The following is a 24,538-nucleotide window of genomic DNA, read 5'->3' on the forward strand; positions in this document are numbered from 1 at the left end:
AATTGTCACATGAAAATGATGCATTGATTAAAGACACAGCACTCTGTAGTGCAGTCCAAGTTCAAAATATAGCTATCGCGGCAATTTGAAACCATTATGGTAGAAAGCTTATGTTTGCTGTCAGTAGTAGATAGGTTTATCGTGTTTATATTAGCTATTTATCTTCGTAAACCTGAGCAGGGTCATATTTCCATGACATGCGATCCTTGTGGCCCAATTCCAATTCATATGAAAATCTCTTGAAATGATTACTCAATGGTGAGCAGACCACCGTTCGGCTGGGTAGCTTTTGTGAATTCTCTTTCAAGCATACAGGTTACCAGCAGCAGCAGGTAGTTTTGCATGGCAAACAGTTATTAAGCAGTGTTGCCAGAATTCATCTTTCCCACCCAATTGGGCCACTTTCAAGCGACTGGCCATGCCTCAAAAAATGATCATTTGTGCTTTAAAAATGTGGGCTACTTTCGTAAGTGTGGAGGTCGGGTGACATTTAAAAATGTTTTTAATTAATTTGTTTTTTGGTCTAGTGATATTTGCGTGGCACAGGTGCAGTGGTGATATCATACAGTATTATTGTAAAATTATGAGATAATATTTAGTAACAACTGCCATTCCAGGAAGGTTTTCTGGCCAGTCATTTTCAGCAAAATGAAAGGAAATTTATTTCCTATGTTGGTTGCTTAACTGCGGTGTTCTATGTGGGGGATTTACTATGTTGTCCTACAACTTAAGGACAGTGAAATTGCAAAAAGCGAAATATGGCAAAAATATCAGGTTAAAAAAACCCAACCAAATTAATTTTAAAAGTTGTAACAAATGGCTTTAAATGGTAGTAATTATCCTGTTAATTTGATTATATCAATCTGTGTTAAAAATATTGATTTCCCTTTTTGTTAAGTGTTTCGGAGTCATGATATTGATTGATTTGTAATAGGGTTGCATGACTGCATTGACCAAAGTTGTAGTGGCGACAATTAGGGACCGATCGTTATTTACGGCAGGGGGGGTAATGGGCGTTTTGGGAAAAATATCGACAACAAATTTCAAGCGTTCCCCCTCGCGTCCGCTCAAAATTTTCGGATTCCCCCTTGTTTTCCCCAATTTCTCTATTTAAAACTTGACATTCCCCCCTCTTGGTTCAACGAAAAATTTCGCGTTCCCCCTCAAGACCCAAAAAATTTCGGATTCCCCTCAAAACACCCATTACCCTTCTGGCGTAAATAACGATCACTCCCTTAGCGGCAGCAACTTTCGATTATGACCTGGTAATATCGCATCTACCTGTTGTGTTCACTAAGGCATAAATACTGTAAAAGTGGAATTTTTCGCGTGATTAATTTTTCACACTTTGCCAATTTTTTACTGTTTCCAGTGTTTTTAAATTTGTGATTCTAAGTCTCCTTTCATTGACTCGTACACAAAAGGAATATATTAGCACGTTGTTATTTTCCCGGTAGAAGCTTGGAACAGGAAAAGCGCGAAAAAAAATGTAGCGCAAAAATTTCCACTTTTACAGTAATAGAAATAATTGTACAAAATGTGGCATTTACACAACTGATTGTTTTATTGCTGTAAATGTCGAAATTGGTCCTATCTTTATTTTTTAGCAGGATGTAATATTATTTTGTGTTTGGGTTTATGTATATCATTGAATTCCCATCTTGACCTGCAAAATAGTCATCATAGTCGCAAAGATTTGGCGCCGGTAGCTGTAGTCTGGTCTCTGCAGCCTTCACGGACTTGGCGAGCACAACAGCGCTAGGCCAGCCCAAAAGGTTGGACCGAGTGCACAAGCCCTTTGCCTGGATAGTATACTAAAGCTGCAAGATGTCCCTCAGGTTAAGTCTTCAACTCTAGTTTTTGAGTCTCTAGGGCGAACATGCAATCAAGCCGTGTCCGGGAGACGCGTCTTCTACCCAATAGAGTGGGTTTTTCCCCCTGGATTGTGTAAAAAATGTACAAATATTTGGATTTTTAGTGTTTTTCCTGACACTGCAAACAGGCTTACTATACTTTGGTTTACCTCAAGTTTGGTAGTGACGTCAATGCTTTTTTTTCGCGGTTGCACCGCAAGTATACAAACAAACCATGCATGCATATACGCTCTGCGCAGTTAACTTCACGCACATGATTCGATCATACAACCAGCGAAATACGCACCTACGTCATTACCTAACTTGAGGCGAACCATAATATAGAATGTCACCTGCTACTGCTTTGATGAGGTGCTCAGCGGTTTTGGTCTAAAAAATAGATGGCAACTCTGTTTAGTTATGAAGTAAGCAATGAATCTGATACATTGTATGGCTAGCACTTATCAAGTGAGCTCCTTGCTCTGAGGTGAATACCATTGGGAATTATTGATCCCATCACATATGCAGGGACGTGATTGCAATATGCGGACGGACTCTACCCGACTGGCGCATTGTTACATCAACCGTACCGGATGGATGGACTCGCGCAGGACACCGATAAACCAGCCGACTGAGTGACGTTTTATCCTTAAATACTGTCTAGCTGCTACTGTGTTACTGTAATTTGTCTATTCCCCTACTAGCTATATTTGGGATAATTGTAAGTTGACTCGGGGAAAGAGAGTGCTTTGTTGTGATATCTTGTTGCTTTAGGGAGTGAACTATACAACCAGGGGGAGATGGAGCACTTCAACAGTTTATCGGACAAAATTTGCATTGAAATTGTCAGTTTCCTTCTTTTTCTAAATTTTACACAACATCAACCTAACCTTTTGATCTCTCAAAATATTTGACCCCCCTAATTATTTCTTAGCTCAAGGGGAGTATGTTTTTCAAATGTAATTGGTCAGGGTTAATCATTTTGAAACCATTACGCCGACTGTATTGTGGCTTTACCTATATCTTCCACAACTGGAGTGAGTATTTCAAATGGAAGTTACCCAATTGTATATTCCATTTGAAGCTCATACTCCCTCTGTTGAAAACTTTAGCTAAATCTCCCACATGGGTAGTATGAATTTTAAATGCAATATCCCATTGCCATTAGAATGCAGCATGTTCATTATGTCTTGAAATTACATCAATATTTTGCGTCCATCATGAGCTAGGGAGATATCAGCGGTCATGATCAATGACATTTCTGACACAATCACGCAAATGAGTCACTTGTGGCTCAAGTCGATTTTTAGATACGAGCAAAGAAAGCGATTAGATTGCGTTGTATTTGTTTGTTTTTTAGTAGCATGAAAATAATCACGTCGCAGGAACCGGAAGTCCAATTTGGACAATATTTTAGCATACTGTAGCTTAACAAATGGGTGAAAATGTTAGATAAATAAAATATTAACTGATTTTTCATGGCAAAAGACTACTTTTGCTCGATCACACTACATTTGAACTATCTATTCATAAATTCAACCGTGTACCAGGGATTCTTTTCATACTATTGTGTAATAAAGTAATAATTCAATACATTATGTTTCATTCCTCACTAACTTACTACCTGTGGAGTATTTGTGAGGATCTAAATCATGCTCATCTACCAATGCACAGTTCCTGACCCTCAGCATGCTTATACATACTGACTATGACCTTTGAATGCATGGGGTACTAATATGTATCCTTTCACAAGCACGAGGTCAATCTTGAGCTTGCATTTTGTATGGAAGTTTATTGAACTGTGCCGTCGGATATTAGACCATTTCTGCTCGGTTAGGAGTGTTTGACCAGCAGCCAAGGAATACATATTAAATTTCATAGAATAATTCATCATATAATTTCAAGGCTAACTGATATCATTTTTTTCATTAAATTCCAATCCAAGAAGGAAAATAATACTTCCCTTTCGCTAATACCAAAATATTTCATCGTTGACCAATACTTCTTAATAGCCGAGCTAGTTGCATATAAAGTGAGGATTCAATTTGGAATAATTTTTGTCTGGTTGACTCGGGTTTGTTTTGATAGTGCAAGTGATGTATTTAGCGACGGTCTCCTGTGATTTGTAGCACAGGCGTAGAACACTGCGTGCTGGTCAATAAGGGAAATTAGTTGTCCGGAGTAGTGAGTTCAGAATCGGAGTCCAGCGGGCTATTCCTGTTGAAATCTATACACCCCTAGATAGAAGACATGCCCTTTTATCTTCCAATCAGGGAGTGTGAAATCTACACCCCTGTGTGGAAGATTAAGGTAATGTCTTCCATAGGGGGTGTATGGATTTCAACTGGAATAACCCATTTTGGAGCAGACGACACTGATTGGGTAGCTCCATTTGAAATCTATACCCCCTGTGTGGAAGATTAAGGGCATGTCTTCCATAGGGGTGTATGGATTCAACTGGAATAACCCATTTTGGAGCAGACGACACTGATTGGGTGGCTCCATTTGAAATCTGCACCCCCTGTGTGGAAGATTAAGGGCATGTTTTCCATAGGGGGTATATGGATTTTAACAGGAATAGCCAAGTGGTCAGGCAATATTGAAGTAATGTTTATTATAGGGCAGTTGCCTATCTAATGTTTAGCCCAATTTAGGCGTAACTTGTTGTGAAGCTTTTATAAAGTGACTCGACTGGTAAAGGTTTAATTCAACCTCACTTAATCTAGAGTTTAAATTGTTTAACAATAACATATTTTGATTGGTCCAAAGTCAGTGTTTCCGCTTATTATGGACATGATTTGATATTTGATGCTATTCGAAGTGGGTATACTATTATATGTGATGCTGCACATCAAAAAGGTGGGGGGGGGGGGACTCTGCTCAAAGTGCTTTTCAAAATATAGATTATAATATACAAGAAAAATAGGGAAAATAATAAGAATTTCGGATGCTTTTTCACTTGTAAAATATGAATGCCTTGATCAATTTGAGCAAATGAGGTATCATTTTAAAGCTTGCAAAATGCTTTCAAAGCAGAAATACTGACCTCAAAATTGACTTCACCTGTAAAGTCCCCCTTTTGATGTGCTGTAGATCACAATCATTGTCATGTTTTTTTAGTTGAATTAATAATGGGAATCTAAAACAAAGATGAAAATCTGTGAAACTCTTCTGAGTTACTTACAAATCTGTTTGGCCCTTACAATGGGATTCAGGTCTTTAGGAAACCATCCCAGACTGATTTACTTTTTAAATACGTAATTGACTTTCAACAAAAGCGTTAGGCAAACAATGCTGTGAAAGATTGCTTAAGGACATGTAGTAGATGTAAATATCTTACAACAAGTCAATAGAAATCCGACATGTTTGTCTAGGCACTGGACTGTTCCTTTTGAAAGCCATACACCCCCTATGGAAGACATGACCTTAATCTTTCACACAAGGGGTATAGATTTCAAATGGAGTCACCCTTTTAGGTATAGTAACTCTATTTGAAATTCACATGCACTCCCTGTATGGAAGATTAAGGTCATGTTTTCTATAGGGGGTGGATGGATTTCAACTGGGACAGCCCATTGTGGATGTTAGATGTGATGAAACCATCGTACATCAAGCAGCAGACAGTGTTTGTACAGTATATATCTCCATGTGTCGGTGTGCCTTGCTATCTCAGGATACTTGAGGAATGCCTCAATTTTACATGTTTTAAGCTTGGTAAACACTTTATTCATCAACGTTCATCAATATATTGCATTGAACTTGGTGTACACTAGTTGCATCCTCAGAGTGCAAAGTATTTTGCTCTGGCAAAGTATTGATTGATATTTAAGGGGGAAAATGGGGTGAAAAATGTTGCCCTGCCCTGAATTGGCTTGAGAGGTCAAAGACATGCCTGCAATCAACTTAAACTTGCACTTTCTTAGTGCTAAATGTTAAGGTGGCACAGAGGCACAGATCCACTACTATACTCTGATCAGCTCGTAATAGGCGGGACTCATAACATGGTGGATTGATTTAGAATGGCATACACACAGTTGGGTGCAGCACTGGCTGCGCTTTGCGTATCGCATGACTGATGCGCGATTTTGTGAATTTCACGGGCGTAAGTTCGGACTTTATTGACTCAACAAAAACCGAATAATTCTCGCCTGTTACAAACTGATCAAAGTATAAATTAATTGATCACTATTATAAGTCATCTATATTCCAGCAACATCACGCAGCAAATGTGGCCACTGGTTTGTCAGTTTGCCTTGAGATATTCAATTCCATTCATACTTCCCTTTGATGTACTAGTATGCCATTTTGGGGCACTGCAGGCCCGTACGCAGGGGGGGTGCGACCGCACCTCCCCAAATTTGCAAAAGTATACACAAAGTCCCAAAATTTAAGAATTTTCTAGCGTAGCGAACAAAAAATATCAGGTTTTTTACATTTTTTTGGTCAAAAAAGGACCAAATTTGGGGGGATAACTTTTCACTTTTCACAAAATCGCCCCCCCCCCCTTTGGAAAAAAGTCCACTTTTTCAAAATCAGCACCCCCCCAAAAAAATCCTGCGTACGGGCCTGGGGCACTGTTGTTGCCTGGTTGTTGTTTTAGTATCCCTATCGACCCATATTTAAATATATGTACTATATTTTGTTCTTATGACATGTCATCCAAACTGCAGGTAAATTAAAGTAATTCTTGGCCAAGATCGAACACTATGAACGCTAGTGGCTCCGCGATAAACACACACACACACATAGCACGGTACAGAAGAAAGCATACACACGCATTACATTGCGTACACGCTTAGTACGCTACATGGACGCAACCCGCATGTTCCAGTTTGGCCAAGAAATACTTAATTTACCTGTAATGTGTTAATTTGTAAATATGTGCTATCTACTGAAGATAGCACTTATTCTGATATATGACGTCACTCTATCCATACACATGGGGAAATAAACTTTTTTATTCATTGAAAAGTATGTCTGCTATTACCATCAGAGGCCGACAGTGAAACTAGTGTGGGGTATACAGTCACTAGAGGAAAGCATGTTTTGACAGGGGAGGGTGAAGTCCTGTATAAGTTAGCTTCAAGTACATGTACTTGCATAAAACCTGATGACTAGCAGCAAAAAACTACTCGCATGACTTAAGTCGTGTTCACATTTTGAGTTACACCCGGCGTAAACTTACGCTAACATTGATCAAAATTCCACAAATATTTTCCCTACTCCTACCGCGTGTCCACACCTAGCCTACTCCTAGCACTACTACTTCCACCAAGCATTCACTTCTGGTCGGCGAAAGCATTGGCTACCACATCCTGTGTTTCTGTGACCTTTTTCAACCATGCGATATGTAATTTCTTAGTTCCGACCAATAAAAGAAAAGGTCAAACTTACACCGGGTGCCAGGAGTAGCAGTGTTCACATTGCAACTTACGCCTGGCGGAGGTTACACCCAGCTCGCTCAGGAGTAAATCGTCGGACATATGACGGCGGAACTTACGCTGACCATCGTTCAGACTGCACTTACTCCTGGCAGCGCCTACCGCTACTCCCAGCATCTGCCAACCAAGTGCTGCTGGGCGTACGTCTGACAATGTGAACACGACTTTAGTAGTTGTCTTAATTTGCGACAAGAAGCTTAATCAAGGGTTGTAGGGTAAAGAAGCAAATACCGCTCTGCTATGGAATTCATGACCCTATTTAAATGGTAATCTTGGTATTTAGAAAGAAAAAAAAACCTTTTTGCTTGAATCACATGAAGGAATATTTAAGCGATGGTGATTTTTTTTTTTCACCCAGGTTGTCTACACCCCAAATTGTACTTCTGTTGATGAAGAGACCTGCTCGTAGCAAACATCCACAAGTAGCGCTTCTCGTTTTAAGTAGTTTCCTATTTGTAGACACAAATCGCTTTGTACTATTATACGACGTTTCCACCGCCACGGGAGAGAGATATACTACGACATATTAGCACATGCATGTACTCATTACTTATGGAGTATTATTTATTGATTGATTTTTAGTGATGAAAATCATGTGCTCCATGAAACAAACACCTGTTAATACAAATGGGCTGTTCCATTTGATATGCATACACCCCCTGTGGAAGACATGACCTTAATCTTCCACACAGGGAGTGTGAATTTAAAATGGGAGTGACCATTCAGTGTCGTCTGCTCCAAAATGGGCTATTCCAGTTGAAATCCATACACCCCCTATGGAAGACATGACCTTAATCTTCTACACAGGGAGTGTGAATTTCAAATGGAGTGACCCATTCAGTGTCGTCTGCTCTAAACTGGGCTATTCCAGTTGAAATCCATACACCCCCTATGGAAGACATGACCTTAATCTTCTACACAGGGAGTGTGAATTTCAAATGGAGTGACCCATTCAGTGTTGTCTGCTCTAAACTGGGTTATTCCAGTTGAAATCCATACACCCCCTATGGAAGACATGATCTTAATTTTAATCTTCCACACAGGGAGTGTGAATTTCAAATGGGGTTACCTGAATGGGTGACTTAATTTGAAATCTACACCCCCTGTGTTGGAGATTAAAGTTATGTTTTCCATAGGGGGTATATGGATTTCAAATTGAACAGCCAAATTCATGAAGCGATCAATAGAGAATATGTTGGTTATTCATCACAGCAGAAAATAGTCTCAGGCGTGTTGAAATTTGTTCCGATGAGTTTGTTGATTAATAGCTATTCCGTAAAAAAACACACCACCAAATACGGAAGAAGTAAACAAACACCTGTCTATGTAAATATGTAGTCAAATCAATATGCATAGAAAATGTTGTTATTCAGCGTGGTAGAAATTGTTTCGAGGCTGGCAAGGTGTGCTCATCCTTTCCTATAATCATCAACTACTTGAAAAGGAAGCGGGGGAGAGAAGTAGGATGTAAAAATGTTATGCACTGACAAGTTATCGCAAGTTTAGTTGCAATTTTGCAGAAAGACATGAAATATAAAGGCACATGTGCATCTCACTTAATGCAAATGTTGATTTCCCTTGAAATACTTTTGTTTTTGGATGGCACAGCTCCTAAAGACCCGGGGCTAAAGACACCTGAATTTTACCAAATCAGAGTGCTGAAACAAGGATGTAAATCTTCAGGGAATTTTGCTTGCATCTTCCCTGTACAAATTATAGGGACATTTTCAGTTAAAGCAGTTTCAGGAAATTATGTCAGTGCTCGTTTTCATCCTTGCTGAAAGAATAACTTCAGCTCTAAGAGACCAATAAATTGTTTATTCCTCTAATTTCTGTGGGTTTTTTTTAAGGCGAAAGACCCTTGATTTTGCCGGTTCCCAGCTCTGAAAGACTCCCCTTTCACCAATACCTTGTCAGTTCCCAAAGACCTGCAATTTCTAGTACCCTTGGGAGCATACCCATCGGCAGTGCATCACCAGTATTATACTGCTATATAATTTCTTCATTTTAACGCTATCTCTATATCCTATATATTGAGATGCTATCTTCAATAATAAATGGGCTATTCCAGTTGAAAACCATACACCCCCTATGAAAGACATGACCTTAATATTTCGCACAGGGAGTGCCAATTTCAAACTGGTTTAACCGAATGGGTGACTCCATTTGAAATCAACAACCCCTGTGTGTGAGATTAAGGTCATGTCTTTCATAGGGGGTGTATGGATTTCAACTGGAATAGTCCTGTTGACCTGAGATAAACTTGGTTTAATAAACATCGGATCTAACCGTCCATACTGTACTGATGTAGTATAAGTTTTACTTGTGAATATAAAGTGATGTAAACAAGAAGTATAAACCAACAAGACTGCGGTGTGGTTTAGCGACGCTATAAGCTTTTATTCTTGACTTTGTTTTCGTATTATATTGATGAATGTTTTCCTTCAATGAAGTTTACCTTTGATGCAGGACAGCGCGGTGATAGAGGAACTTGGTATTTGTATTGCATATAAAATAGCCGCAAATTGTCCCCGGCTGACATGTGCCTCGGTACTGTACTGTGCATGCTAAATAACTTCTACACGTGACCATCGAAGGTATTCTGTGTTTCTTTATTTTTAAAAAGAAGAAAAAATGTAAGTTGTCTGTAGATTCTGGAAAACTCACATTTGAACTAGTACTAGTAGAGTATTAAAATGTGCACCTAGTGCAAATTTAGCTAGCTGTGTTTGAAATGGTCTTGAGTATTAAGGCAAAGTGGGTTTAATATGTGAACCAGGCTCCACATAATGGCAAGTGACAGTTCTTATGAAACCCTATGGGGTGTCAGTAAGATACGTGATCAAGTACATACAGAGACTAAAGATGCGCACAGCACAGAAATGTGTACAACTCTAAATATTTTAAAGGAGTATTGCTATAGGTTATCATATTTTGTGATTTGGTTTAGTGCAGCAGGCCCTACAGGTTATGTTTGATAGAATTCATATACTTTTTATAAGAGAATATAAGAGAGAGAATCAGGGAGAAGGAGAGAGATGGATAGAGACAGACAGATGTGCATACATGGTTATTGGTGAATGTAATATAAGTTATCCTGTTGTCTTGGGGGGAGGGGGACTGACATTTTCTTTGGAAGCTTAGGTTTCATCTGGAATAGCCCAATTTCAAGAGCAATTAGGCTCAGTGACCAAATTCAAATAATTTAAAAAAGTTATTGGTTTCTTTACATTTCCACAAATTCTTCTGGGCAAGTTCCATTGTATCTTGCTGGGCCAAATGTTGGGGCATGAAACTTTTACAGTGCAAACTTGTTTAAAACAAAAAATCTGTTCCACAAAATTCTTGATTTCACAAAATGACAAAAAATCCAAAGCATTATTTTATACATTATAAAGACTGGACACAAAATCCTGACACAAACTACAGAGGCCCTGACAATTTTGTTTCAGTGAGGTTCCATTGTAAATAGATTTTGTTTTGTAATACTTGTGAGATCATTTTGATTATCCTAATATATTGCATAGATATATGTCTCGACTCCTAAGCTTAACAAATAAGATGGTGGAACCCATGTATGTTCCTTTAAGTCTGGTTGACAAATTAACCATTCTGAATAATTGGCAGTTGAAGTTGCTGTGGTCTTTTCAACATGATTATTTCTGCCTGCCATGCAGCGTACTGTGTATAATTTGCTGAAAGAAAAAAAAAGCGTTCAGTAACTTGTGTATAATTACAATTCGAATGGAAAACATGACGTGAAAGCATAAAAATAGGCATATCACAACAAAAATAATCGCAGCAGAAACACGTTATTTAATGTTCCTACATTATTAAGCTTTATTAAAGCATCAAAATCAAAAACAGAATTGAAATCGGTCAATGCATTGTGATGTAGTGTCAATTTAAAGATGCTCGTAGATGGAATGAAATCCTGCCACAAATGGCTGTAATGACAAAATTGGCACATTTCGAGATTTTGAAGGTATATTTGGACGCTTGCTTCAAAAAGCAGCGTTAATTTAAATATCACATGTTAAATGCCTATCTTTCCTGACTTCGTTACAGAAAACAAAATTAAAAAATCTACCATTGAATAATCATAATAAATTAACCAAATATACTATTTTAGCAATTTCGCCAATCTGCAGACAAATTAAATCTCAAAAAAATGACTAAGTTCAGCTAATTAATATGCAAAATTGATGCCAATAGAAAACCGTACATGATATAAAGGTGCGGGTTTTTTTGCACACATATGTATACAACGTTCTTTCAATTGATAACAAAAAATACACAAAAAGTAATTAATTATGCAAATTAGGTAATTACAGCTAATTATGTATTTATGCTATTATTATGCAAATTAGGCATGAGTAATTTTAGGTTTTTCTCAATATTTAATGAACGTCTGTTCATTCATCATAATTTTTTAAGTATGATCCTGTTATGAGGTTGAATAAATGAACTGCAGTTAATTCTTTAAAAACAATACAAAAAAATAAAAAGATTGACATTTTGACGGTGTCTAGAATATAATTTTCATTTTACTGTAAACATGGTATGTGTCACCATTACTCAAAGCCAAGTCCGAAAAGTAAATATTAAAATTCAGTTGCAATGAGACTTTAAATTAACATTTTGTCATCTGGATTAACACAGGAGGACAATCGGTAAAGTGAACAGCAATTTACTGTACCGCGTATGCAAAAATAGTATGGCCTTGGACACACACAATGGCTTAGAGCTATTGTGGTTTGGAAAATTACTCCCTAAAAAAAACATTGATTAATGTTTTGCTTCAACTGGTTTTAGGGAAGTGTTTCATTTGTTGTCGACGGAATTAATTTACATGCTAAGAAAGATTAGTATTTCAGCTAAATGGTGGTAGTTCCTTTACTTCAATAGGCCTATATTTACTGATTTATGAGCGATCTTCAAAAATCCATAAAAACAGGCAGTAGCTCTTAAACAAAACAATATTTAATTTTTGCGGACCCGATGGTAGCCTCGGAAAGGCTTCACACACCATATATTACAAATTCAAACATTTTGGATAAATGAAGCATTGCGAGGAAATTCATTTTTTGACATGATGTTTTCTAAAATTGGTCAACTTTGAAGCTTGCCGCTTTTCAATTCACTGTTATGCTTGCATGCACAGTGTGGCAGAATTATTGTGCAGCCACTGTGACATACCTAATAAAAACAAGATCCAAGGCTGAATTTGACCAGACTACTTAGGATAGCCGGGCCAGCCGCTGTCAGGACGCAATCAAAACCACAACGCGGTAATGAATTGCCGATTTACTGTCGTGATTCTTTTCCTGTATGAGGTTTGATTAGCTAAATTGTTTTCTATTTATTTGCCTGTCCTCATTCTATACTGATTAAGAGGTGGTAGACAACATTGCTGCTTCAATAGGTATGTGATTTTTCTTTATACCGGAATTCTTTTAGGTACCATCAAGGTTGATGGATGCCGTCTATTATTACACTTAACCAGTATCAGCTCAGTCAGGCCCGGAGCTCAGGATGCTCTAGATGGGTTTTATCTCTTCTTTTTGTATTGTGTTTTTGTTGTACGGTGAAGGACTTGAATCTTGAGTTTACGTTGAGGTTGAAAATGTAAACAAATGATTTTTTTATAAGTGGCATAAAGGAAAGATGGTAAATTTTCTTAAATAAAATGACTTTGTATCTTGGAAGTTGAGCAGATGAAAAATTCAAAAATATTTTGCAAGTTTTTAAAAAAAATATGTTCGGCAATCTGTATTATATTCCTACAGAAGAGCTTATTTCTTAAATTCCTTAATTTTCAAGAGATATTTATTTTTACATTACTTGACATGTTTTTCATTTGGCATTTTTCTTTCATGACTTCCAAGAATATGAAGTTCAAAACCCAATACAGGTCCGTTCATACTATGCTGCAATTGCTTTGTGGTCCGTGTGGTGCGTTGCCACACTGCATCGTACTGCATTGCAGTATCGCAATTAAGTTAAATACATTTAAACTTGGAAATGTGACGAGTTGCGTTGAGTTGCGGCAAAAAGTAATCGATATATTGGCAACGCACCACACCACAAAGCTATTGCAGCCCCGAATTGCGGCGTAGTATGAACAGGGAAATGTGCAAGTTTTTCTACCTCTGATCATCAGATATCAAAGTATGATTGTGTTTTTCAAAAATCAAAAAGATTTTAATCTTCATGCAACATCCATCATGCATGTTTTAGCCCCTACTGCAAATTTACATTGCTGACATCCGTGTCATTTACGCACATCTGGTCACATATGGCAATAGAAACCCTTATAGCAAGTGCTATATAGAACACAGGAAGCCATCCATAAAATCTAATGCACTTTTGAACTTTTTCCCCCTAAATCTTGTTATTTTTGTCCTGTGTAGCAATCAAATTTGCCAAATTAGACTTGAATAGCCAACCACATTTGTTTGTGGAAGTAGCAGATAAACTTATCTTGTACGTCCATCATGTATGAAACGAATTAAGTACTGCCAAATTATCAGTTTCTTTTGTTTGCTTCCTCTTTCCATTTACTATTGTCTGAGCTCTTTGTCACATCGAACGTAAAATCGTAGACATGTAAGCAATTTTGATGACAAAACCTGTGTTTTTTGTGATTGGAGGAACGTCATTTTATCCTTGACGGGGTGAAATCCCCTGGGGTACTTGTATGTAGTGTTTGTCATATCCAATTGTATACAAAGAGGCAAGCAAGGAGGAAGGTAGGTAAGCAATCATATACTAGTATATCAGTATTGAACTTGATTGATTAGGGAAATATGTACATCAAATGTTTTGATTGGAAACATGGGCCAACTTTAACTAAGCTTGTCAGCTGTGATTTTTGATGATGAATTCATTCAGTTCTATTTCGGTAATGACACCCTCATCGTATGTCATCATCAACCGTTGATCTATTTTGAACGAGCACAAGATACTTAAGCATAGCCTCATTTGCAATTAAAGTCATATGAAAATTGCAATGGACTTGGCTTGTCATTGTGTTTCAATATAGTTAGTGACCTTGGTTAGAAATTGTCATAGATTTGACTGATATACATATGTATCATAGCTATATTGAATCCCACCCCCATCAAGGGAATTTTAAGCAAGAGTGACTCAGCCTCTTCCTATTGTATTTCAAATCCTCGTAAAGTGCGGCGGCTTCTCGTATTCTTCTCTTGGATTGGAGTATTCTTCCACGGATTAGGTTTCTTGCGGCATATACAACGATGATTTGCCGTGTAAGAAATATTGGTAAATGTGATTAAGTTTGAGTTTCTTGTGTATGGGATGTCTTTGGAGTGCGTGCACAATGCGAAGATTTTCGAGAGCTTATGTGTGTGTATAGGCTTCCAAGCCACCGTCATGCAACGGGGGTTATCTAGAACACTAAAAGCTATCTACAAAAATATGTCGACGAATTACGTACCCCCACTGCGGTTTATTATCGACAATCGTGGTAAAAATTCAAATATTGGAATAAAATAAACACTTTGTAGTGTACAAGAATAACACTAGTGAGGAGAGTGATATGTTTTTCTTTTCGCAGAGTGGAGAATTGATGGATTCAATATACAAGGTATGTCAAGTGATGAAAAGTAATTTGAAGCGCAAAATTGGATGACAGGTTACACAAATTTAACTCTTGACTATGCCGCCCCTTCCATGACAGAAGGGCATAACTGACGTATTTGACGATTCTGAGATATATTACAAAACTGTTCATAGCCTCGATGGGCATGTATTGTAAGATTAATTTTTAGCTTGTCTTTTTAGTGTTTGTAGGTCATGATTGAATCATTTTATGTCTCTTATGTGCAGGTCCTATACCATTGGACATTGCCAATTGTAATAAGTACATTTGATAAAACTGTCAATTACTTTCTTTTGCTATGGTGAGGTGGTGCGGACCTGGGGATGATTGAATCTAAGAAAAACTACTTTGTAGAGATGATTTCTGTCATTATCATAAAAAAAGCTTCTTGTATTTGTGAACATAACAAATAGAAATTTGATATTTTTTTCAATACGTAATTCTGATTTTTATTGTGAGTACTATAAGGCATGGTATTTTAAATGTCAGGGTGTTATCAGGGTTTATATATTGCAGTTGGGGTTTATATATTGCAGTTGGGGTTTATATATTGTAGTTGATTATGATATGTACAAATGCAGTACCTTTGAATTTCATCAAAATTTTGGTTTGTTTTTAGGTTTGTTTGCATTGTTATATTAGGATATATTTGCATCTGTCAGTGAAATACTTATAGGGTTCAAGTTTACATTTTCCATTTGAAATTATATGTTGTTGATTGATTGAAATGAAAACATGCAGAAGTAAATTTGTGAGTTAAATACTACTTGCATTAATTATACATTAAACACTATTTAGGATCAAAATATTTTTGTATTGCTCTTTTTCAACTGACCCACAAATCTGACTAAATAGGGTCATTTTTTTTACATATTTGAATTTTCATATCTGGGGCATAAAATTCACAATATGTTTTACCCGTTTGTAATTTGTACACCCAACGCTGATATTTAACAGAATGAGCCTACAAACCGTATAATAAGTCATTGTTTACAATCGTATTTTGTAGTGAACTTGCAACAAAACTTGGAGCAATCTTTAAAATAAAAAACTGAAAACAGTTAAAACTGTTTATGTGCCCTCCCCCTCTCCATTCATAGGGTATGGCAGAAAATCAGACATCACCATTTTTGTGTAGGCCTACATATCATGAGGGAGGGGGAGGGAGTGGGGGTAGAAAAGATATAGACTTTTTAGGTATGAGAAAATAGCAAAAAAGTTGAATGACCTTTCATTGAACCAATGGGTTATCATGATGGTTATAGGCCTATTTGTTATGGATCATGAAGTGTTATTTGTTTTATGGTTATTAAATTTTAAAATTTCCTAACTTGTGTTTTATGAATCAGGTGTAAGCTCACATTGGCTGGTTCAGATGCAATAACCATTTATTTTAATTATTCCATGGTAAATTAATTTCTCAATGACATTTACCAGCCATGCTTGGATAAGTCTTACAAATGAAATTTTCCTGGATAATTTTATACACTACAAGTCAAACACCATTTATTCTGAGCATGGTCATCCACCATTACAAGTCATACATCAAAGACTGCCAAAAATTAACATGATTAAGAATAAGAACCAAAAAATTCCAAGATATGCATAGTCCAACTAGTGATTTTAATTCTTTTTCTTATTTAAGAGATGATCACTCAACATTTATTCACCATTGAATGTCTCAGAAGAACCACAAAATTCCTAAAACCTTTCCAAAATAGTTATATTCCACTGCAGTGGTTCTTCTTGGTTATCTTTGAGCCTTTGTGTTCCATAGGGATACTGTATAGTGGGAAATACTTGCCATGTTTTTATTTTTGCACTTTTCGCAATTTATTTTAAAAACGTAAAATTATACACCAGTGAAAATAATTTTCACCCATGAAATAATTTTTACCCATAAGCTTTAATGTGTAACTGTTCATAATCTCAAAAATGATTAAACAAAAAAAAAAAAAAAATTACGGCCGCAAAAAATATCACACTTTAAATACAGTAGGTTGTATCAAAGGGAGGAACAGATTCTAACACATAGGACTAGAACTGTTGCTGTTACAGGAGGCGTACCCAGAAGCCCTCAACCCCCAGGGGGCTGGAAGTGCACCCGTTTACCATATTCATACCCAGTGGGCTGACTGGTTAAAAATGTGCCCAAAAAAGGAGGATTTGTCACATTTTCGGCTTAATCACAGGCCACCCACACAAAGCCATCCTGTGGGCATGCACCTGTTAGTCCTTTAGTGTCTTTTGTATTTTCGGATTGTAGGTGGGTGAAAAGGGAAAATTGCGTCTGACCTTGTAGGACTATGGAGGTGTTGCATGTTAAACCTATAAATCATGGTTATTAGTGGTTATGAGATAAATTAGGGATAATAAAAATGAGTATATGATTGACAAGTGATAATTGGATTATTGTTAAGTGACGTATACGCTTCGTTAGATACGATGGATACTTAGTTGCACACAGACTGGCATTAATGCACCGTGCTTGTCTATGTGGCTACTTTGTGGGGTTTGGGAGAACCATGCACTCTTACTAGTCTTAGAAAACGGTTGCATAAGGCGACAAAACCCACTGGTTTAAGTGCGGACAGAGCTTCATCCACCCTGGCATTTTTTTCCTTTTTTTTTTTTCAACTGTCTTTAAAAATCACTAGAGTCTGTAAATATTTTGAAATACAAAAAAAAGGTTCTTAAATTTTCAGGTCAACATTAATTTGTACAGGAAACATTTTATCCCCAATTTCTGGATCTTTCGGGCCCATAATATGGGTTTTGTTTGTTGTCTAAGGGTTCTTTATTTGTCCTCTCAGGAGAAGCCATGATGGTTCCTAAAAGGAGCCAATAAAGGATCTTTGTTCACTATGATGAGCCATTTTTGGTTCTCTAAAGAGGTTGCAGAACCTGTAATGGTCCTCCAAAAGGTTCTTGAAGTTTCAGGAACCTTTTTTGACTGGGTTCAAGTGATCTCCCAGGAGGACAGTTTAGAACCATTTTGGATCTTTTTTTTGTTCATCAAAGAGCGTGTATCCCTTTAATTTAGTTAGTATATGTTGGACTACGCATATGGTGGGTATCATACTTCATGAATTCAATATCTCGGATATATCTCCATATATCTTCATATTAATATTAACATTTTCAAATTCCCCTCTCCCAAATATCCCTGTTTTAATGGAATTTTTCACTAAGACTATTTTAAAAGTCTTCAAGACTGTTAGTTTTTAGTTTTTATTCAAAGATTCCATTAATGCAGAAATATCCACCATACGACTCACAATTTTACTGAGGATGTTTTAGGATAGACCCATAATTCTTAGTATGCTAGCTCTCTTCAGACCCAAGCATTGCATCCTTTTGGTCTGAAATCCTGAACTTATATTCCTATCTATATTCGTAAGGTGAGTGTTGAATAATTGTTGTGAATAATTGATTAAGCACATTTTGTAACTATGCAAAATTTTCATATTGAGACACATACATGTAAAACGGATTACTTTCATCGGATGTTATGCAATGCTTATGATGCAGTTTACGAAATTGACTCTTTTTAAATAGATTATCAGATAATTCTGATGTTACTAATGCACGTAGCTTCCTTTCACAATTCTAGTTACTTAAGAGGCAACAAGACCCGTTTTATTCTTACATACCAAGTCAATGTATGTGTGCGAGTTGGTAACACCACCAAACGAGGACACACAATGAAGCTTTTCTATCTAAGTGGACACACCAGGAAGTGTGGACTGTCCATGTATTTTTTATGACTTGGTGCAATGGACTAGCAAATTGCACAGAATTTAATTTCGTAATTGCACTGCTGTTAGCAGTGGCAGCACATGTGAGGGGGACATAGGGGGGGGCAGATGCCCTAGTCAGAACTCTTGCCCCTTCCAGTAAAAACCCAAAATTACCCAAATGTTCACTTTTTGCTGTAATTTTGCACAAAATTTGTTGATCTTTGCCCCCCTACCCCTGAAATTTACTTTTCCCAAAAAATGCCCCCCCCATTTCTTTCTGCTGCTGCCACTGGCTGTCATAGTCAACAATAATAATAGTTTGCCCTTGAGAGGCAAGAATGCAAATTTAAATTTACCCACAACATGCATTTATATCCGATGTCCGTGGTTAGATTGTAAGAAACTGAATTCAGAGCTCAAATTAAAAATGCTTTGTGATTATGAGGGCTATGTTGAAAAGTTTTCAGAAAATGTAGGCCCTCCCGTGTCAATCTTTGCCATTGAGAAATATTTTTCATGCGACTATTTTGTTGAAAGGGAAAATCACATTTAGCTTCCATGTATTTTGAGCCGGAACTAAATGTATACAGCAGGCTAAACAACTCATCTTGCTTGTCTAATATCGTACATCCAAATTTGGAGGGTGATTACAGAGGGATGTATGTCGGGGGGTGTGTCGTGGGGAAAGTCACAGGGGAGGGGGAAGCTTGATGTGGCGCAAACCCGGGGGTGCAAACACCATTATATACTCACAGCCTTCCACCCTCCCAGCAAAAAACTGCAGACTGTCAAAATGACTGTATTGAGTTAAACCATAGATTTTAAATATTTAAAATCTGTGGTTAAACACATTATGCTTGTTTCATTTTTGAGAGTCAAATCCTCTTGACGAAGAAAAAAAATTACGACAAAATGTAATTTGAATACTGTAAAATCATCTTTATTATTTGCCAAGAAAGTTGAGTGTATATTGTATAACATTCACTTGAAGTATGTGCTTTTAGCAGTCTGGGATTGTTCCTGGATTTCTCAAGTGAAGTGAGAAATTTGAAGCATTTTGAATTATTAATCAGACAGGTACTCATTGATTGTATTCATAGTGAGACAACATGGAAACTTGAATTTATGAATGTTTGTACACTGTAAATAATGTTGTGTAAATCCTCCTTTACCCATGGGAATTGGGTTAGGTCAAATATCAGCTAATTTGTCAATTTTGATTTGATTTGTTTGGGTTTGATAACCCTTGATAACTCAAAAACGCCGCTTATGAAGCTGATATCCATTGGGTACATTTGAACACCGGTGGGTTGGGAGTAGAACCGGGGGTACTCAGTACAAATGACCATACGGGATGTGCCGCAAACATGGGTAGCATTTTCGCCTTCTGGTATATCAATGACCCCTTTTTCAAAGCCTATTTTGGTATATGAATGGGTCCTTTTTCAAAATTTTCTCAATTTTTTCGGAAAACAGCCCAATTTTTCCTTAATATAGCCAAAATTTTCAAAATTTTCCCAAAATTTTGGGAAAATTTGTAAAAACTAAGACAATTTTGGTTAAATTCGGGCCGAAAATTTTGACTTTTGGTATATCAATGGGTCCAAATTTCTTGAAAAATTGGTATATTTATGGGTCCACTTCCAAAATCTCAGCTGCACGTCCCTACCAAAACCAAAGTTGAGAACCCCCCGGGAGTAGAACTACATGTAGTGCCCATTTGCAAACCGCGACGCCCTGGAATAGCGAGCAAGGGAGCAGCACACAAATATCTTGGATCCTCATACAGTTTCAGAGTCCCAGTACAAAGCCTGTGTATGGACCTTCTATACATGGGACCGATGGCTTAACGTCCCCTCCAAAGGACAGAATTCCCTCATAGTTCAGATACCTAACTCAAAATGCACCATTCTGAATTTAATGTACAGATGTTGCCAATTAAATTGAGACTATATTTTGTCCAGGTCAACAATATCCCAGCAAGTTTCCAAGACCTCATGCACCAGAAGCAAGACTTCCACTGATCCACACTCTAGAGAAAACATTCAAACCTAATTTGATTTAAGTTTATCCATTGTTAGGAAAATTGTAAATTACAAGAAAAATGGTTATAAACATTTTTCCTCGTAATTTTAATTTAACTGTTGAAGTTTAATCTTACTTTGGGTAATATTGTTTTTTACAGTGTAGGACATGTGCATCTGATGTATGTATTAGATAATTATGTGCTGTTGATGAAGTGTGTCTTTTTGAAATGTTTTTCTTCATTTTCATTTGTTTGAAGAGAGTAATTTCCTCATATGCAATTTCATGTGAAGATGTTGCTTATAATTTGTTGTAATGTTTTTACATTATAATATTGAAGAACTTGTTGAATTAGTCCGACGAGTAGGACCTTTTTTTCTAAGTTACCAGACTATACTCATTTCACACTATGATCACTATCTGACATGGTGCAAGAAAGACTAATCGCGAAAGTCCAGTGACTGCTACTACCTAAAAAAAAAAACTTTTTTTTCGGGAGGCGGTTAGTGTATTTTTGTGGTTAGCGATCAGAGTTAGAGTATAGTTGGTGACTAAGAAAAAAACAGGTCCTACTCGTCGGACTATGTTGAATAGTTAATCAAGTTTATTTAATGAACAATTACAACAGACATGACAGAGAGCAATTATTATGATGCTGGGAGCCATGCCGGGGGTCACTCCCATTGTGGCCTGTACACCATCCGCGATAATGAAAAGCGCGTAAAAAGGGTTTTTTTGTGGGTAGGCACGATCTGGCAGATCGCGTTTAGGGTGTCAAAAACATGAAAAATTGGAAAAAAGGGTAGCAAAATTGCGAATTTCTAAATACGCGGAAATGAAATTTAGGGTATGATATTTGATGTTAGGAATGAAATCCCTGTTTAGGGTGTCGTTTTAGCCAAGGGTTAAATCCTTGTTTAGGGTGCTTTTCAAAAGTTGATTATCGCGGATGGTGTACAGGCCACAATGGGAGTGACCCCCGGAGCCATGGAGAAAACTTGATAGTCTAAGCGACATTATATGTATTTGCTTTTGAAACCTATTTCTGCCCAAGCCATTTGCCTAAAATGCAGAAGTGCTACTAACATGACTAACATGAATATTAGCACTAAAACTCACTCAATCTCACTAGGAAAACCAAGAGGAAAACCACTGCGCATGCATCCATTCGACATGATGCCATTGCGCAATCAGCCTAAATCTTAATATACCCACAGACTAAATCGCTGGCCGGGAGAAACCCTTTTTGAAATAAATTGTTATATGTGATTTCGTACCAACAAATTATTGTGACCAAGTATGACAGGGAAAATTTTATATGAACTACCACTACTGTAATGTCATGAGAAATTTGTGTCATTGAAAAATGTTTTTGCTATTTTTAGCTATAAGTGTCATTTTTTTTTATAATGAGCAATATGTGTGCCAAAATCTGACAATAACAAATCAAACATACAATCAAACTACAATGTAATGTACTCAATAAGCAAGAGGAAACATTTCATTTATCATGAACTACTAATTTGATGTGATACTATACGATTTTGGTAAAAATTTGATTTTGTTATAATTTGCTAAAACTTATGAAATATAACATTAGTAACTGTCTGGAAGGTTTTCTGTACAGTTTAAGACAAAATATTGAGGTAAAGTGATAGAAAACCCACTATCTTCATGGAACTCTATACATGGGGATCTAATGTTGTAAATGCAAGCATGACAAAGGCTGATTCCAATTAAATATAAGTTGGTACATGTGTAAAAATTCATTTAAAAAGATCATACTTGGCTCTAAAAATGAAAAATATTGTGCGAAATGAAAAAATAGGACTTCTTCCTTGTTTGCATCATTTTTGTGTGCTTTAATTTTTACAGCTTAGTGCTCACTCAATACGGCATAGGTTTTAAGTTAACGCATATTTTTATTTCTTCTATTTCTATTTCTTATGCAGGTAAGCTGAAGGCCACTAGACATAATCAGAATGGATGAATTCAATGCATCTTGGTTTCCATGGCGACCATGTAGATATTCAACATGGCTAACCTTTATGGTTCTCTGTCTCCTGTGGTTCTCTGAAACTAGTCACAGCGGTAATGTCGAGAAATATATTGTGAACAAGTTTGATAATCCAAATATACTATCCAAATTCAACCACTTTACCGTCAATAACAGAAACGGCATTGTTTATGTCGGTGCTGAAAACGCCCTCTATAGTCTTGCCACCAATTTGGACCAATCCCACGACGAAGACATTCCATGCAACGATTGTGAGGTGTGCGCAGAATGTATCAATTATAATAAGGTGCTACTCATTGATTATGCAAATGAGAATCTAATTACATGCGGCAGCGAGAACGATGGGACATGTCAGACGAGGTCATTGGAAGATATTACGATTTTAAAAGTGGATAATAATCTGGTGGCTTCTGTAAGAAATACCAGCACAGAGGCCATTATAGTTTCTGATTCTTTATATGTGGCCGCAACATATAATAGCGAAAGACATCTAATGGCTGACAAACGTATTCCCCCCATTAGTGCCAGAACGTTAGGTGATGATGATCCATTCACCATTGAATCCAATAGAAAAGTGTTATTTAGCCAAGATACAGTTAGTACTAATCCATTTATAATCAATTATATCAAAAGCTTTTTCTGGAACGAATTTGTCTATTTTATATCATACCAAAGAATGGATTTTAGCGGAGACCCTTTCGACCGAAATTATGTGTCGAAAATGAGCCGAGTTTGCGTGGATGGAGACAGTTTTGAATCTTACACTGAAATATGGATAGAATGCCAAGGCAAGGATGGATCAGTGTATAATCTTATCCAAGCCGCACACGTAGGCACGGCAGGGCCGGAATTAGCCGACTCTTTTGGGATCACTTCCGACGATCGACTGTTATATGCTGTATTCTCCAAGAACACAGGACGGGATGGAAATGTACCTAGCAATAGCTCAGCGTTATGTATCTTTAAAATTGAAGATGTCGAGAGTAAGTTTATTGATGCTATTCACGGGTGCTTGAGCGACGGTAATGACTACGGTCTGGGATATGTGCATGGGAGTACCTGCCCTGGACTAGGCACCGTAAGTACCACTTTTTTTTGTCCCCTGTAGAATTTATAAGATAAAAAAGGAGGTGAAATCCAACATCCAATCGAATATTCAACACGGTTGAAAGGATTCACGTAGCCTGTTCTTTTATTACATGTTCTGTGAGTTTCTGTTTCTAGAGTGCAAATCGATGACCTGTGTGTTAGTTGGCAAGTGAGTGAGCGAGCACGAAGCGGTTTTCTAGAATAATGACGACATGCTGAATTCTGATTTAACAATGTTTATAGAAACAAGCCAAGCGATCAATGAAATCTATAATTGCCGTAAAGACTGACAGGCTTTTTAATGACATATTATTTTCACTATTTCCTTTAAGACTTAAATCTTCCCCAATTTTGTATATTATATATATATTTTTTTTTGCATTTATCCTCTTCGCGGTGCCAGGATTTTTATTCAATAGAAAGCTCTCCATTTTCAAGCGGGTTTAAGTGGAGAAGATATTCAATATATTCCAACGACAATCCCAGGGAGCTATTTAAAACACCATTTACATGTATTTAGGTTTTACGGATCTTTTGGGTGATTGTTTTACGGGGATGCTCAATATTTAATGAGGTTATTACTCCAATTTCATTCTCATTAGACTGTTCCAGTTGAAATCCATACACCCCCTATGGAAGACATGATCATAATCTCCCACACAGGGGGTGTAGATTGCAAATGGAGACTCCATTCAGGTAACCCCATTTCAAATTCATACTCCCTATGTGGAAGCTTAAGGCAATGT

At 37.1% G+C, this 24,538-nt stretch overlaps 1 protein-coding gene across 1 annotated transcript in view; it reads left to right on the top strand.

Annotated features, from left to right (window-relative positions):
* LOC140147890 (plexin-A4-like) overlaps window positions 1-24,538 on the top strand; it is a 165,071-nt gene that overhangs the window by 69,212 nt on the left and 71,321 nt on the right. The window contains exon 4 of the mRNA XM_072169669.1: window positions 22,639-23,781. Within this exon, the coding sequence (XP_072025770.1) occupies window positions 22,669-23,781 (1,113 nt within the window). The 5' untranslated portion in view covers window positions 22,639-22,668. The remainder of the gene's footprint in view (window positions 1-22,638; window positions 23,782-24,538) is intronic.

This window comes from Amphiura filiformis, chromosome 3 (assembly GCF_039555335.1).
Source record: "Amphiura filiformis chromosome 3, Afil_fr2py, whole genome shotgun sequence".
Classification (NCBI taxonomy): Eukaryota; Metazoa; Echinodermata; class Ophiuroidea; order Amphilepidida; family Amphiuridae; genus Amphiura; species Amphiura filiformis.